The sequence below is a fragment of the Mytilus californianus genome, unplaced genomic scaffold, assembly GCF_021869535.1.
Source record: "Mytilus californianus isolate M0D057914Y unplaced genomic scaffold, xbMytCali1.0.p SCAF_4, whole genome shotgun sequence".
Taxonomy (NCBI): Eukaryota; Metazoa; Mollusca; class Bivalvia; order Mytilida; family Mytilidae; genus Mytilus; species Mytilus californianus.
Genome location: NW_026262690.1, coordinates 48206116 through 48223015, shown reverse-complemented (window position 1 = coordinate 48223015; position 16900 = coordinate 48206116). Strand labels below are relative to the sequence as shown.

The 16900-nt window shown below is 32.7% G+C and overlaps 1 protein-coding gene across 3 annotated transcripts in view; it reads right to left on the bottom strand.

Annotated features, from left to right (window-relative positions):
• The window catches only part of LOC127738169 (baculoviral IAP repeat-containing protein 6-like), a 77769-nt gene that overhangs the window by 11498 nt on the left and 49371 nt on the right, over positions 1-16900 (bottom strand). For 2 of the 3 annotated variants that reach the window (XM_052249305.1, XM_052249308.1), the window contains exons 37-55: positions 16497-16773; positions 15243-15499; positions 14771-14876; positions 13969-14193; positions 12961-13532; positions 12367-12563; positions 11931-12078; positions 10740-10976; positions 10044-10160; positions 9420-9581; positions 8887-9015; positions 6130-6413; positions 4820-5024; positions 4275-4489; positions 3247-3447; positions 2240-2598; positions 1763-1941; positions 922-1029; positions 339-553 (exon numbers count right to left, since the gene is read on the bottom strand). In XM_052249305.1, coding sequence (XP_052105265.1) covers positions 339-553; positions 922-1029; positions 1763-1941; positions 2240-2598; positions 3247-3447; positions 4275-4489; positions 4820-5024; positions 6130-6413; positions 8887-9015; positions 9420-9581; positions 10044-10160; positions 10740-10976; positions 11931-12078; positions 12367-12563; positions 12961-13532; positions 13969-14193; positions 14771-14876; positions 15243-15499; positions 16497-16773 — 4193 coding nt within the window. The remainder of the gene's footprint in view (positions 1-338; positions 554-921; positions 1030-1762; positions 1942-2239; positions 2599-3246; positions 3448-4274; positions 4490-4819; positions 5025-6129; positions 6414-8886; positions 9016-9419; positions 9582-10043; positions 10161-10739; positions 10977-11930; positions 12079-12366; positions 12564-12960; positions 13533-13968; positions 14194-14770; positions 14877-15242; positions 15500-16496; positions 16774-16900) is intronic. The other variant, XM_052249309.1, reaches the window with a different exon arrangement.

Here is a 16900-nt window from a genome sequence, read left to right as displayed (position 1 = left end):
GACTGACTGAGAGCCTTCACCTCAAGCACCAAATATCAAATATATATTCTGGATATAATGAAGTTTTGCATTTATAATTTGTGATAAAATAGCAAAGTTACAACTGAAAAGTACATAGTGGTGGATAGTTGTTTCATTGGCAATCATACCACATCTCCTCATATTTATATGGAAGCAACTGAGTGACACAGAAAATGACATGTTGACATTTATACAAAACAAACTTATATTGCAGTTCATTTAAAAAAAAAACATGGCAGTTTGTGGGATATTTAGTAAAATTTATTGTTTGTAGAAATAAAAATATCCATTTTATCAATCCAGATATAGCCACTAACCTTCATTACATCAAGTCGCTCTTCATCACATCGTACAAATACACTACTGCCTGCCGACAGAGGTAATGAGGTAGATAGAGTAACTGCCTCCTGAGCGAGTCGTCGAGTACGTGCAGGATTACTGTTGTCACCTGCAGTCCTGACATTGTTCTCATAATGATGTCGACAGTTAAACTTGATACCATTACCTTCATCTTCTACGATTTGGAAAACATCTAACAAAACATTAAAGAACAAATAAAACGTTATGTTTTTTATTAGACTTTATATATCACCTAGATAGACAATTCAGTAAAAGCAGAGAACAATAAAGTGTGGGACTCTTATATTCTAGGAAATTCTAGTTTAGTAATTACTGAATAATTTGAGAAAGTTAACACATGGTTAAGATTAAGTGCCATCTTCAGACCATACTCCTCTTTGTGTGAAGATTATTAGTCAATTTTACCATACTATGCAATTAGATGTAAAAGATAGGAACCATGTTTTCTTTGTTACTATGCTCAGTAATATAATTGGCCCTCTAGATCATCATCTAAATTTTTGACTCAAAACTACTTAAAAGTAATGTATATTATCTTACCAAACTGTAATGGTTTCATGACTGCCATATACTTCTCATCAGTATTATGTTTAGCTGCAGCAGAACTATTACCAGCTTCCATATCTTCACTCTTACTATGGTCTGCCCCTACAAAACAACATAACATTTAAGGATTTTTAGTATATTAATATCATAAATGATAATTATAGTTATGCACTATGAATGAAAATTTCTATCCCTGACAATATTTCTTTGCAACAGGATTTAACGGAAAACTGAATAAAGATTACATTTAAAATTGAACATCTTTATGAGAACAATTTTTGACAAACTCTGCAGTTAAGGTTTTTTCTATAATGCAATATAAGTTTTTATTATTTTACTATTTTACTAATGCAAGTAATAAAGCATAAAAAGAACACATGGTTTGTCCAAGAAAACTGATATCTAAACATGAGTAATAAACAAGAATGTGTCCATAATACACGGATGCCCCACTCGCACTATCATTTTCTATGTTCAGTGGACCGTGAAATTGGGGTCAAAACTCTAATTTGGCATTAAAATTAGAAAGATCATAGCATAGGGAACATGTGTACTAAGTTTCAAGATGATTGGACTTTAACTTCATCAAAAACTACCTTGACCAAAAACTTTAACCTGAAGTGGGACAGACGGACGGACTCACAGACAGAAAAACATAATGCCCCTAGGTGGGGCATAAAATCCTATTTTATGTTTACCATTAATAGTTTATGTGTGTCTATACAATAAAGTTTTTTTTATACATTAAACTAAAAATATATGCATTCCATATGTATATTTTTTATAATTTTAGTTTTGAAGAGATAAGTTTCATATAAGAATGAAGAAAACCTACCTGATTCTTGTTGTAATCTATCAGTAGCTATTTTAACAATTCTAGCTGTTTCCTGTATATTAGGTATCAGTAAAGCCAGACCCTCATTCTCTTCTTCCTCCTCTGTAGATATCACATTACTGACAACACTACTGGTTATTGTGTCATTACCATTTGACCCATTTTTACCTTTGTTTGATCTATCACAAAAAGAAAAGAGTATATTGTCATTTAAATGGGCTAAAAAAAATTCAAATCCTTCCTGTTTTGTATGTTGATATATAATAAATTTAGTTAATCATAATTACAAATAATACAATAAGACTGAAAATTATGGCAGAGTGATAGTAATATGCATATTCAATCTTGAAGGAGAAACTGAATATTTTTGAATTTATTAATTAGCAGCTGAAATCTAAAATATAGTGTTTTATAACGTTTATTACCTCAAACTAATACTTGTCATTAGTAATAAACAAAAAATAGCTATTAACTTACTTTAATCTACTAGCATATGTGTCAACACATTTTCTCATTTTCTCCAGTAGCAATCCTATGGATGCCGCTGTATCCTGGTTATTGTCTTTATCTAAAGGCAGTAACAGGGGTACCAGGGCAGGACATACAGCTATTCCTCTCAATAGTTCTAACAAAGATCTGTACATAGGGATGTGTCGTGCCATATCTAATACAGAATCATTCCGTAAGTATGATGAAATAGCTGGGATCAGACAGGATTGACTTAGCAGTTCTGGTATCATGTCGGGGAGCAACATTTTCTCCGACGGACAAGTGTAGCTACTATTATCAAATTCTGATGGAACCTCTCCACCTGGGTTCACATAGCTAGCTAACACCTAAAAAGATAAAGTTACATGATTCTGAATGTTGTGCATTCGTGCAACATATCTGTTTTAAAGCACTAAAAAAATAGGAACTTTTGTGATTAATTTTAAAAGTTTTTTTCAATTTTCAAAATTTACTTTCTTAAAACTAAATTTTTATTGTATAATTTATATTCTTATTTTATATAAAATATTATTAAATGTTAGATCTACATATCTTATTCATGCTATACAGTATACTGCCTTGTTAATTTTCAGAGGTTATGAAATCTTACAAAATATTTATAAAATATTTAAGTTGTCAAACCATATTTACTGTCATACTTGACAATACTTCTCAAGTTGAAATGACTTAACATTCTCTGCTTTTATCCCATAACTGTTTGTATGGTTGTAGTCACTGTTGATTTAGAGTTCACTATTTAGCAATGGAAGTGAAATATTCTTTATCACATGTTTTATATAATTCCTTTTATAGGTATAGCAATAACAAACTATGATATAAAGGGATACAAAAGACATCTAAAACCTAAGATATTTATTTGGCTCATTAGTGTAGACTGTCCATTATCTTTCAGGGTGAAAATGAAAAAGAAATTCCACTGAAATCTCCTTCTTTGCCAGTTATTTATGTAATTTATGCCCTTTATATCTAATTACCTGCAACAAACAAGCTACATGTTCTTCTTCTTGTTTCTGTCTAAGTAAAGCCTGTTCAGCATCCCAACTTGATGTTGTTGATCCTGTACCAAACCCGGTCCCCTTGGCCCAGTATTGTTGGGATTTCTCCTCTGTCTGAGCAGGGGCTGTTGTAGTAGTTGTTGTTGTAGCCGTCTGCATAGCTGTCAATATCATCTGAGCCTAAAAATATTAGTATAATTACATCTACCATTCCAAACTGATGGTTTGTACTTTTAAAAGAAGTTGGTAGAGAAAGCTTTAAACAGAACAATATTGGAGGCTGATATTTTTACAGCGAAAAATGTTAACAAATTTGCACTTTTGATGTTTTCATTTATCCTCGTCTCATAGGTTTTCGTGCTATTAAGAATGCATTGTGACGTCACAATTTTCATTGAAAAAGCATGCATAGTACGAATTCATATGACCTACAAAAACATATGACCACCATAGTAGTAAATGCTTCTGAGTTACTAGTTAGTGGACTGTAAATCCAAAACATACATCAGCAAAAGTGTAAATCAGCAAGTACTATTTTGACTGATTTGCTTAGTATGTTAAATTAAAATTTTCTTCACAAAGGCCTAATTGACTACTGTAAATTCAGAAATTATTGCAAGGTTTTTATTAATGCAAATAATGTGACTAGGTGAGTATCGCAATAATAAGAACTTGCATTTTGATAGCTAAAACATAAATCGGTATGTAGATTTTTCTGAAATCGCAATAAATAAACTCGCATTCTTGTCCTTTTTTGAAAAATCGCAATAATAAATGCACGCAATAATTTCTGAATTTACAGTATTAGTAAGACAGTATTAAAGCAAATTAATATTGGAGCCGAAGATACCTTGTTGAAGTGTGGTTTCTAAATGACAAACCCAGTGATGACAGGCTAGAGATCACTGAAGATGAACTACTTAGACCAAATGGCCACCAATGCCCCTCAATACAGAGAACAAAATGAGTACTAGATATAATGAACATGATACGAATTCTGAACTTACCTCTTGCTGGAAGCCTGGCATTGATACTCTGGGTAAATGGTGACTCAGTACAGATAAACAGGCTAATATTAAATGTATTGCCCAGATCTCTAGTGACATCCTCCTCAATAATACTCCATCATCAGTTGTCAGTGGCATACTATCATACAGAGATTTCAACACCAAGAAAGGCAGAGTTGGTAGTGAACTAGCTATGGAGGATGTCAATATATGTCCTGTATAAAATAAAACATTTTTTTTCAATACAAGATTCATATCTTATAGCTATCTTTCCCATCAATATTTATTTGAATATATCTGCTGGGATAAATACTGTCTAAAATATTGTAGTAAAAAGGCAAACAATGTATAAAATTAAGGACATATATTATTTGCTTTACCAGAAACATATTCAACTATGAAATTCAGTTACTATGAGAAGTGACAACTACCCACAAGAGTTCATATGACGTGGTGGTAAATTAAGCAATTAGCATGTCAACATTAGTTTTGAGGTAATATAAACATATTTGATAATAGACAACATAAACTAAGATTGGACAAACCTCCATCTCCATCATCAGTAACACCTAAGACAAGACGTAACAGACACTGAGCTTTCTTCCTCTCTTTAAGTAACACTTCAGCATACCCTGGTAGTCGTAAGAACAAACCAAACGCTATCAATGAATGAGGTGGAATTGTTGGGAAGGCTAAGGAGGAGTTAGCTGCCCTTTGTACTGTTGGAGCTGGTGAAATTGGCTCATATAACTGTAAAATAGAAAGGATTGAATTAATTGGTATGAAATATAAACAATACACCAACACAAGATAATGTAAGAACTGTAATTGTGATATGCAAATAAACTCATTCAAATTTGTAAACAGAATTACTTTAAATACTTCTGCAATTTTCTGCTTTCCTCATATCTAACTAAATGTAATTAGGCACTGTTAAGTCCTGTATAAAATCATGTTATTGTGCTGACATGAAATAGCATTGATATGTTCATTTTCTGTTAATTTACTGTTAATAAAATGTCGAAAATATTCAAAACGTTATAAGGTTTTCCTATCCCCTAGGTAAAGATTGCCTTATCCATATTTGGCACAATTTTTTTGAATTTTCATTTATTTAATGCTCTTCAGCTATGTAAGAGTGCCACTGATAAGTCTTAAGTAGACAAAATGTGCATCTGGTATACTAAAATATATGCTTGGTATCTTTGATGAGTTTTTCTTTAATGCTACAAAAAACACTTACGTATATGTTATTTATCTAAAAATAAGGAGATAGGGTATGGTTATCATGAGAAAACTACCCATGGACCAAAGGGTAAGGACATTCAATTCCTCTGGGAATGGTTCCACCCATCTCATAGAATTCCTGAGGGAACATTCCATTGTAATCTGATCATACCTAAAACATTAAATTCCTCATGGGATAGTTCCATTGATAAACAAGTTATATCTACCTCATAGAATTCCTCTGGGAATGGTTCCATCCATCTCATAGAATTCCTGAGGGAACATTCCATAGTAATCTGATCATACCTAAAACATTGAATTCCTCATTGGATAGTCCCATTGATAAACAAGTTATATCTACCTCATAGAATTCCTCTGGGAATGGTTCCACCCATCTCATAGAATACCTGAGGGAACATTCCATAGTAATCTGATCATACCTAAAACATTAAATTCCTCATGGGATAGTCCCATTGATAAACAAATTATATCTACCTCATAGAATTCCTCTGGGAATGGTTCCACCCATCTCATAGAATACCTGAGGGAACATTCCATAGTAATCTGATCATACCTAAAACATTAAATTCCTCAAAGGATAGTCGCATTGTTAACAAGTTATATCTACCTCATAGAATTCCTCTGGGAATGGTTCCACTGTTACCCAATCATCAACACCCATGGTATTAGACACAGATTTACTGGACTGTGTACTACCCTCCTGGGAAGTTGGCTGTCTAGTTAACTCAGGGTCATACAACAAGGGCAGGTGTTCTGCCAGCAGAGCTAGACCGCCTACACTAGCAAAGATCTGTAGTGCTGATGGAAAACTGGGTGTTGTCAATAACAAGGTATGTGACATTTCATTTTCCTCCTCAACAGTTTCTGTCCAATCATCTGGCTGATTGCAGGCTAAATTTAAAAGAATTAAAATTTTCAAGAAATAATTTCTTAAATGAATTCTGTTCAGCAATAAAAGTTTTTTTTACAAACATACTCTTAAGCATTAAAGGATGGAATACAATTGTGGGTACTGACATATATTAACCTCTTACTTAAGGAGTAATAATAATTTCTCTAAGCACAAGATTCCAAGTATAGTATGAATAAGATTTTTTTTTATAACCTTAGAATAAAATAAAATGCTTCGCCGAGCGCAGCCTGATACGACCGCAGAGGTCGAACCCTGAACAGTTGGGGAAAGTTTGGACACAATATTCAAGCTTGATACTGTCTGAATTTGGATTGTGATCAAATTTTTGACATGATATAGGTTTCTGACACAAAATAAATGTGGTCATAGATCTTAAAAATTTTGAAATGGGACATTTAATTTACCTAGTATGGTCTGATATCCAAAATCCTAACAACATTGTTAGATTCAGCATAAAAAAAAAAAACCAAAAATCTAATTTAGTTTGAAATCAAACAAAGTTTAATTTTGGACCCTTCAAACCTTAATATGGACTAATTTGAATACAGGGCCCAAAATAAAAAATCTAACTGCACATTAAGATTTCAGCATATCATAGAGCCGCAATAATTCAGTTTTTGTTGAAATCAAACAAAACTTTGGACCTTTTGGACCTCAATGTAGACCAATTTAAAAATGGGGCCCAATATCCAAAATAGTAATACAAGGTTAGAACCCCCAAAAATTAAAGACTTTAAATTAATCCCAATGAAATTGGTTAAAAGATTTGTATTTATTTTCAATTGAAGATTTCTTGCTATTGCGCAATACTGTGCTATTGTGCAATAGAAGATTTCTTGCTATTGTGCAATACTGTGCTATTGTGCAATAGAAGATTTCTTGCTATTGCGCAATACTGTGCAATTGAAGATTTCTTGCTATTGCGCAATACTGTGCTGTTGCACAATACTTAGTTAATCCGTTATATATAATAATTTACACACCCTGTTTGGTGTGTATCTCCTACCATATCAGTATTTGTTGCTTTTATATATAAATCAGAAATAATCAATGTAAAATTGGAAAATATTTAGGAAAAAAATCCCCCTAAAAATTTTTTTTTGAAAAAATTTGAAATTTTGAAAATCTTGAAGAAAAAAAGTATAAACCCACCAAAAAAATCCGCCCCCCCCCAAACTTTTTGAACTCCCCCCCTTGGATTAATTACCCCCAAACTCAATCCCAGCCTTCTCTTTGTGGTATGGAACCTTGTAGTACAAATTAGGGGAGATCCATACACTTAAACACAAGTTATTGTCTGGAAACTAGAAAAATGCTTGTTTTTTATCCCTTTTTTTATCCTAATTCCTGAACGTTTGGGGCAATTACACCCAAACTCAATCCCAGCCTTCCCTTTGTGATATGGAACCTTGTGGTACAATTTCAGAGAGATCCATACACTCACACACAAATTATTGTCCGGAAACTACAAAAATGCTTGTTTTTGGCCAATAATTCCTAAACTGTTGGTACCATAACCCCCAAAATCAATCCCAACCTTCCTTTTGTGGTATTGAACCTTCTAGTAAAATTTCATAGAGATCCATTCACTTAAACTAAAGTTATTGTCCGGAAACAAAATTTTTTGCAGTCATATAAAAATAATATGATGCAGTACATTTTCCAACTAAACAGCTCTCCATTAAAAACTATAGAGTCAAACCTTTACATGAGGTTACCCTCAGGACAACAGAAAACTGATCTTATAAGAGAGATGGCCTTTGAATTAAGGTCCAAAATGCATAAGCATTAATAAAGTGAGTTAAAAAAAGTGACATTACAAGACAGCAGAGCCACAAACAAAGATCCCAATCATCTGTTAACACTTTTTTAGATATCAGTATTTCTTTTTTTCTATAAATTTCCCAATGAAAATCAAAATAAATGAAGAATGTGTCCATGGGATACAGATGACCCCGCTTGTAAGTATTCTGCAATTTTTTAATTTACAAAGGGACATAACTCAAGAACTGCCAAAGTGACATCTCTCTAATTTGAACTTGATTTTTGTTTGGTGGTGATAAGCATTGTGTATAAGTTTTATAACATTTGGTTGAGGACAAGGGTAACACTTATTGCCCTCTATGTTTCCGCAGGATGTGTGGGTACAACACAAAGCCCACACCTCCCCAAACCCCTGCCTAATTGTAAAATGCTTATTCCTGGGAATTAAGGGCCTAAAATATGGGAAAGACTATACCTATGTCCTGGCCATTTGGTGGTTGGGCCCATTGTTGTACTTTGCTCAGTTCATCAGACTGATACTTTCAATTGTGATCAGCATTTTTCAGTTGGTTTAATTTGCTCAGCTCAGCAATCTTCACTTACAACTGTGACATGTTAGCTTTCTTTGCTCGACATATTTTATACTTTTAATTGTGACAAATATATCATAGAGCATGCTTGACTTACTTTGCTCAGTAGACTTTTTACTCTCTAACTTAACAGTAAACTCCAGTAAACTACTGCCATGCTGTAATCCTCTTAGATGTAAAACCTGTAGTAGCTGGGACAAGGTTAAATCTCCTGGTAGTGGTTTATCTATAACAAACAGTATAATTATTATAATAAACTATTTTCAGAGATATGTCTCTCCTATATAACCTAATAACAAACTTCAACAATTGTTGACACCATATGTTATCGCCAACACTTAATTCTCACTTCTAAAATAAAATGTCAGCTACTACACAATAATGGATGGATATGATAACGCATCACAAAATATAGCATCACAGTTCCTGATAAAAATGGAACAAAAATTACATACATGGGCATTGTGTGTAAGAATATATAAGGAAGTAATTTAGTAAACTAGTTAAATAAACCAGGTAATAATTTTGTACATCAGATGTGCCATTCATTTACATGAATCTAATTTTTTTTTTTTTACAAATGTAACAATCCTAACTTATCATTGAGGTTTTTGTCAAATATGTACTTACTTGGTAATAATGGATGATACAATGTAAAGTTTGGAGGCTGTAGTTGTGAACTAACGGTGTCAGCAGTATATCTTCTCCTCCGTGTTGGAGGGCGGGGAGGAAGACCTTTATTGCATAATTTATCATCTTTCTCACGCTTTTCTTTAGCAATCAGACCTGAAACTAGAGAAAGAAGACAGAGTAACAAAGAGTGTACATATACTGAAAAACATCTAATTAATGCTCATGTTTCTTAAAGGATGACCATTATCATAACTTTTACTGTAAATTAAAATATTCATACAGCATTATATTTGTTTTTGGTGAAAAAGCAGTCTTTAAATCTTTAAAAAAAATGTTACAAGCATCTTTTAAAAGTGAACTGAAGGTCCTGTTAAATAAATTATTGACACAGAGATATGTCTCATCTGTATGTTATTTTGATAGCAAAATGCAAATAATGAAATAAAAATGGCAACACTTTAACATGTAAATTCTCTAATGTACCTCAACAAAACACACACACACACACACACTAACTATGGTAGGTGAAATTTGAAACTTAGGCAGATAGGTCCAGGAATGAACTAAATTTTTGGATCACAATATATCAGAATAGAAGGAAAGCTGTGCAATATTAATTACCAACAGTGCTGGAGATATCTGTAAATTCAGAAGTAATGTTACCAAAATCTTTCTTGGCATCGTCTGATGGTTTCTCTGATGGTTTGTCTATAAAATGTCCTGGCAAAGAATAGGATTCTGAAAATATTAAAATTACATGTTGATTTATGAATGTTAAGGTATTTATTTGCATAAATCCAAGAATTTTAACATAAACATGCACCATGCAAGGATTCTAGACTTTGAAGTTTGTACATGTGACCTACTTTTCAATAAACAGTTTAATAAAAATCCCATACCATCAACCTTGGTGTATAAGAAGTGAACTCAGATATGGCTGTTGTATATTAGTTTCTGAGAAATGCCTGGATACTCATATAAATCTCCTCAACTTTGTTGAAAAGAACTATAAATATTGAGAGGACAAATGTCACAAAATTGATGTTAGAACTTTCACTTTTGCCCCTTTAACAAAATATCTATAGAGGCATGAGCAAGTCTTAGCAGAGCATCATAGTTATATACTCAGTAATACAGCAAGTTCCCAAAGTAGCCAGTATTTGGACATAAGTTTTATATCATACACCTCAAGGGTTATTACATATTTTATTCCTAATTCTATGGAAGAAGGCACCTGTCTCATTGACAATTATACCATATATTACAAAGGTTATAAATATATTTATCTAAAGTTCATTATATATTAACTAAACTTACCTGATAATTTCTGCAACAGTTCTGAACATGTTGTGTGTAGACTAACCAACATACATTGACAACTCCTACCACCACACAGCTTAGGATGTTCCATAGGCATGGCATTCTTACAAGTCTGGATTTTCTGTTGTTGATTCTCTAATTTCAATGACACTAGAATTTTTTCATCCTCTAGTAGAACTTGAAGAAATAAACACCTAGCAAACCCTGACAGAGGAAAGTTATTACTTGCTGGCCCTGTAAAGTAATTATTCTTTTAACATTACAATGAAAAAGACAGTGTATTTTCTAATACTGTGGATTCATTATTATTTGTGGGATATCAATTTTCGTTGATTTCGTGAGTTAAGGTGAATCATAAATTTAAATGTTCAAAGAAGTCAAATATCAACAAAAATTTGTACCATTGAAAATAAATAAATGCAAAGTAACTTTTGAAGAAAGATTAAACATTTAGAGAACACAGAACAAAACCAAGATTTATAACATTCCCCAATGTTTAAATATTTGAAAAATATGGATAAATAAAGAGCTGCGCCATGATACGCCCGTCGCTTTTTCAAAGAATAAAGTTCCATAACTCCTCAATGTCATATCAGAAATTTATAAAATACTAAAGGGAGGTTATTCTAATATAGATATAAACCAGTCACCAAAGTTTCATGAAAACTGCTAAAAGAACTTTTGAGTTATTGTCCGAAAACTGGAAAATCCCCCCTTTTAATGAATATAACCCCACACCTCCGAAACGTAAAATCTAAAATTTATAAAAATTGAAAGGGAGCTCACATCAATAGATATAAACAATTCACCACAATTTCATGAAAACTGCTCAAAGCATTTTTGAGTTATTGTCAGAAAACTGGAAAATCCCCCTTTTTTAATGAATAAAACCCCATAATTCGGAACATAAAATCCAAAATTTATAAAAATCAAAAGGGAGCTCACCTCAATAGATATAAACAATTTACCAAATTTTCATGCAAATTGGTTTAAGTGTTTTTGAGTTATTATCCGACATGTTGATGACGGAGGGACAGACGGACAACGGTATACCATAATACGTCCCGTCAACAGGCGTTTTAAAAAAAAAGCTTAAATCGCTTAATGAATCTGGGTGCACCTTTAACTTTTTCAATACAGATTACAAATCCTGACAAAAACTATTGCCACATATTCTGGCCCACTCACCATTTTTAGGACCTATAGATTGTTCTTTGATGACTTCACACATGACTTTAGCAAACAATAACTGATTGACTAGATGACAAGAGATCACATGATTAAAGAACTGAACAGCAGATGTTTCTATTGAAGTCCTATCTTCTACTGACATTGGCTGAAATAGAAAATTAATGTAATAACTTTTTATTTTAAATAACATTATAAATTATTTACTGCATCACACAAACATTTAGTTCTTCAATGAAACATGATGATTAGAACATCAACACTTAAATGGTTCCGTCTTAGTTAAAATAGCAAGAGAATAAAAATTCAACAGTTTTGACCAGTAACATTGCCTGCCATAACAAATTCTGATTTGTTTCCTGTTGTTTTAGACTGTCATTGTCTGTAAAGATTATACAGTAAAGTCGGTGATTTTTCATGTCGAAACAAATATTACCTCTGACTTATTTCCTGCTTGTTGAGCGACAGTGGCAGTTTGTACTGGAGCATTACATAACAATGTCAGTAATGACGGCCAAAAGATGTTGCCTTCAGCCTCCCCTAACCAATCTTTCATCAAAGGTTCAGCGGACAGTTCAGCAAAGAAGTGTAGCACAGCACCAACTAAATCTGCAGTTATCCACAATGATTTGTCTGAAAAGAGAGTTAAAACAATATGAATCCTATTACACTTTTTCTTGACCATTATGGTACAAACATGAGATGCAAAATAAATCATTTATCTTTACTTAAAATGACAAAGTAATATCTTGTTACATATGTCCCTAGTAATAGAGAATAGGAATTCTATTCAAAATAATATTAATCAGTCTAACTTAAATGTGAGCAGTGCTAAGAAATTATACCCTACTGGTCTCATATGTACAGATGAGGTAAAATGAATGATATGCTATAGGCAATCCACAAAATTATCTAAATCAAAAACTACAAGAATTTACAGTTATAAAAGTTTGATGGCTGAATGAATGAACAAACATAAATGCAAATGTATCCTTTCCTTTAAACAGAGTAAAAACAAAGTAGTACTTACCTAGACTGGTACCAGATGAACTATGACTTGTAGAGGCATTAACAGATGCAGACTCGTCACTCATTGTTTTACTGGTGTCAGTCAGACCTTCCATACTGACACAGTTATCTGAAAATCTGGATATCATCTTATTACAGAATTCAAATAAACCTTGTGCCAACACTGCTGGGAATCCAGAGTCTAATAACTGTCTAATAGCAACAGGTGATTTACATGTATTAGCTAATGTAGTTAAATGTGTCTCTTCCAAACTGATATGTCTGAATTCCTTTAGATATATTGATGGCAGGTCCATATAGTGATTTTCATGTATAACTGTTTGTATGTTATGACTATTGGCTTCTTTACTATCGTCGGTCATGGATTCTATATGGAGGTGGGAACTATCCTTAATATCATCAGATACTGATTCTGAAAAACCATTTCTTTCTGCAGTAAAACTGATTCCTACCCATGTTAGGATCTGGGTAAAGAATTCTGGACTAATATGACAACTAGAACATAAAACATCGTCCACTGCTTTCTTCAATGTAGATTCTGCTGTTAATGTTATGGACCATTCATACAAAGAACTGAAATTATCAACATATGTTTATAAAACAAATCGTACTTAATGATATCTCTTAAATCAGGTAAAACAATTTTACAAGTTTTGTTGACAGAATACAACTTTAACATTTGTCCCTTTTACAACAATATTTTCAATTTCTCAAGCATCTTCTGGTCATTAAATCAAACTGAATCTCATTTTTTTTTTTTAAATAATTAAGCAATTGCAAAGTTCAATATTGTATTATTCATCCTTTACACCATCTTCCAATTTTCACACAAAAAATGAGCAAAAGCATTAATTACGTTTTGTTACTGAACAAATGGTGATTTTCTTGTTGCATTTATAATGGATACATTTTTTTTTTCACTTTTGTTTTAACCCTTTGCATCTGCATCTAAAAGCTTCTATAGATCTGAATGAACATAGTTACTGAGCTTCCTCTTAATAACACCTACCTGATTAAATCTTTAGTAATAAGAGCATTGAGATTATATTCTACTGGTAGCTGATGACTTTGCCACAGTATAACAGCTACACAATGTATGTGTGTAGGTGCTGGACTAGGTAGAGACATGAATGTTGTATGATGAGGAATTCTGCTGTAACCATCATTAGAGTAGGCTGTTTTCTGTAAAGCAACCCTTGCACTATCTCCTAACCAATTCAATAATGCCTGAACTCTGTAAATGAAGAAAAAAATGTATGACAAAAAATAAGTCTATTTTATACTTAATTATAAACTAACTTGCTATGCCATAGTGAAATGCCCAATCTGCTTTGTAACCGTGCAATATAATAGGCTCAAGGATAGACTGCAGAACAATAGCAGACATTTAGAGGGTTGTGACACTTTCTTATATATTACCGTAACACTGAATGATATTAATAGTACATTGTGTTCAGCAACAGAAAATGGAATACATACTCATTAAAAAGACATTATAAATAAATAATTCATGACACGGTTGTAATGTTAAGATAGATTAAAAATGGTCAAATTAAAAAGGCAAGATAGTATGGTAAAAATAAGACATGATAGGTTTTGAGGAAATTATGGGACCTTGACTATTTTCCATTGATTGTAGCATAATGACATCTTGTGAATGATACTCTATGATACCATTTGACTGAAAGCTTCATACTTGGTAGGATTGTCCTCGTGTATTAGTATTTGGTAGATGGTTAACAGATGTGTCTATACAGGTAATGAAAGATAGGAAATAATGAAAATCTAAATTATATGTGTGAGAGACTAACCTCTTACTAGTGCCAGGATCCTGAGTAATGCCAAGCTGATATAGTAATTCTACTGTAGAATCATTAGCTAAACCACTAACTTTACCCATGAATGGAGTCCGCAGATCTACAATTCAAAAATCTAAATTCAGAATATTTTCCCAATAAAAAAAAAAACAGAATAAAATCCAACCTAAGAAAAAGAAAAATACTGAACAATTATACAGGTTTCTTTTTTAAATTCTGAACAATTATACAGGTTTCTTTTTTTTAACTCTAATCAGTACTTGGTATATAGACCAAACAAAATTTGTAAGCATGTGCATAATGTCTTAAGCTATAAGGACAGCTCTCTAGTGAGATGAACATTAATATAACTGTTCCCTACTGAACTAAAAGTCAAAGAGTTATTTGTTTTAATTCTTTTAGCATGTCTGAAAAATTGATCTTGTTTACATTTTTTATTGACCTTTATATGAATTAGACGTATTACCTCTCTGTTGTTGAACACTTGGACTCCTTAGTATATTATCAATCAAAACTAGTCCCATCTGTAATGAATGTAGACCTAACTTGAGTAATACAGCCTCTATGTTATAGTAGTATACTGATGAAGCTGATACAGGAGATACCAGGAGGGCAGAACAAGTGGTAAGTAGACTGGATGTTGTGGCTGCTGCTGCTGCAACTAATTCTTCTACTTCTTTGTGGCCTGTCAAACAATGGTGTAGAAGTCTGATCCATCTTACACTGTAATTAAAACAAGAATGATGAATTCTGACTGATGATAATAGAAAATTCAATATTTATACATGAACTCTAATGATAAAATCATTTAAAGTGCAATTCGTTCTCTTATACTTTTACGCAGATGGGTAATTAACTAATTTGTAGGAAGTACTTTTCTATATATTCTATGAATACCTTATTTAACAAGCATTCTGAGAGTATTGCATGGCAATACATAGTCCCCTACCGGTTAAAAATTCATTGTACTGGAGCAAAATGCTTACTTGATCTTTAACTTGTCATGGTGTAAACTATATAACAAATATCAAGTCAATATCTTCAAGCTTGACGAAAAATAGTGTTGAAAACTGATTATTCAAGTGAATTTTCTAAGTCCAAGGACCATAACTCTGCACAAAATCATCAGACCGGAACAAAATTTGAACTTGATCTGTAACTTGTCATGATAAAACCATATACCAATTATCAAGTCAATATCTTCAAGCATGATGAAAAAAAAGTGAGGAAAACTGATTATTTGAGTGAATTTTAGAAGTCCAAGGACCATAGCTCTGCACAAAATCATCAGACCGGAACAAAATACACACTTGATCTGTAACTTGTCATGATAAAACAATACACCAAACATCAAATCAATATCTTCCAAGCATGAAGAAAAAAAGTGTGGAAAACTGATTTGTCGGACTGACGGATGGACAGACAGACGGACGGAGTGCAAACCTAAAGTCCACTTCGACTCTGTCGGTAGGGGACTAAAAAAATACATATTGCAGTAGGAGCTAATCACCAATAGTTTAGAAGGGTAAAAAACAAGGTACCACCTTTAATGTAAGGCCTGCTTTCTAAGTTCCACACATTGTTATATAGAATGTTATTGAGTACTCTTAAACCATAGAAAATGCAATTGGTAAATTAAATGCAGAAAGTCAAAAGCATTTGTTACCCAATAATTATTTTTTGGTAGCATGAGATAATGTAAAAGAGGCAATATATGTACCTTGATTGAGAAATAAAGTCCACAGTTGGTAACAATATGTTCTGTGTAGAACTACCCGTATAACCAAATGCACTATAACCCATCAACATAAGCTGTGACAGACCAATAGTCATAGAGTCTCTAGCCTTATGTAGTCGGATCGTTAGTGTTGTAGCTATCTGTGGTCTCTGCAGTTGTAACTTGATGAAAGCAAGACTACTAGTCATCAATGGCTGACACTGTGGTGTGTTGGTGACTCCATCATGGCTGATCTCAAGAGAAACATAGGCTGGGCATGCTGTAAATACAATTAGGAGTCAGAAAAATGTTTAATGAAAGCATAATTTGCTTCTATGTCAAGTCTGGAAGGTAATAAGTCACCATATTAGACACAACTGATTGTTTCAAGATCCAGATGATGCTGT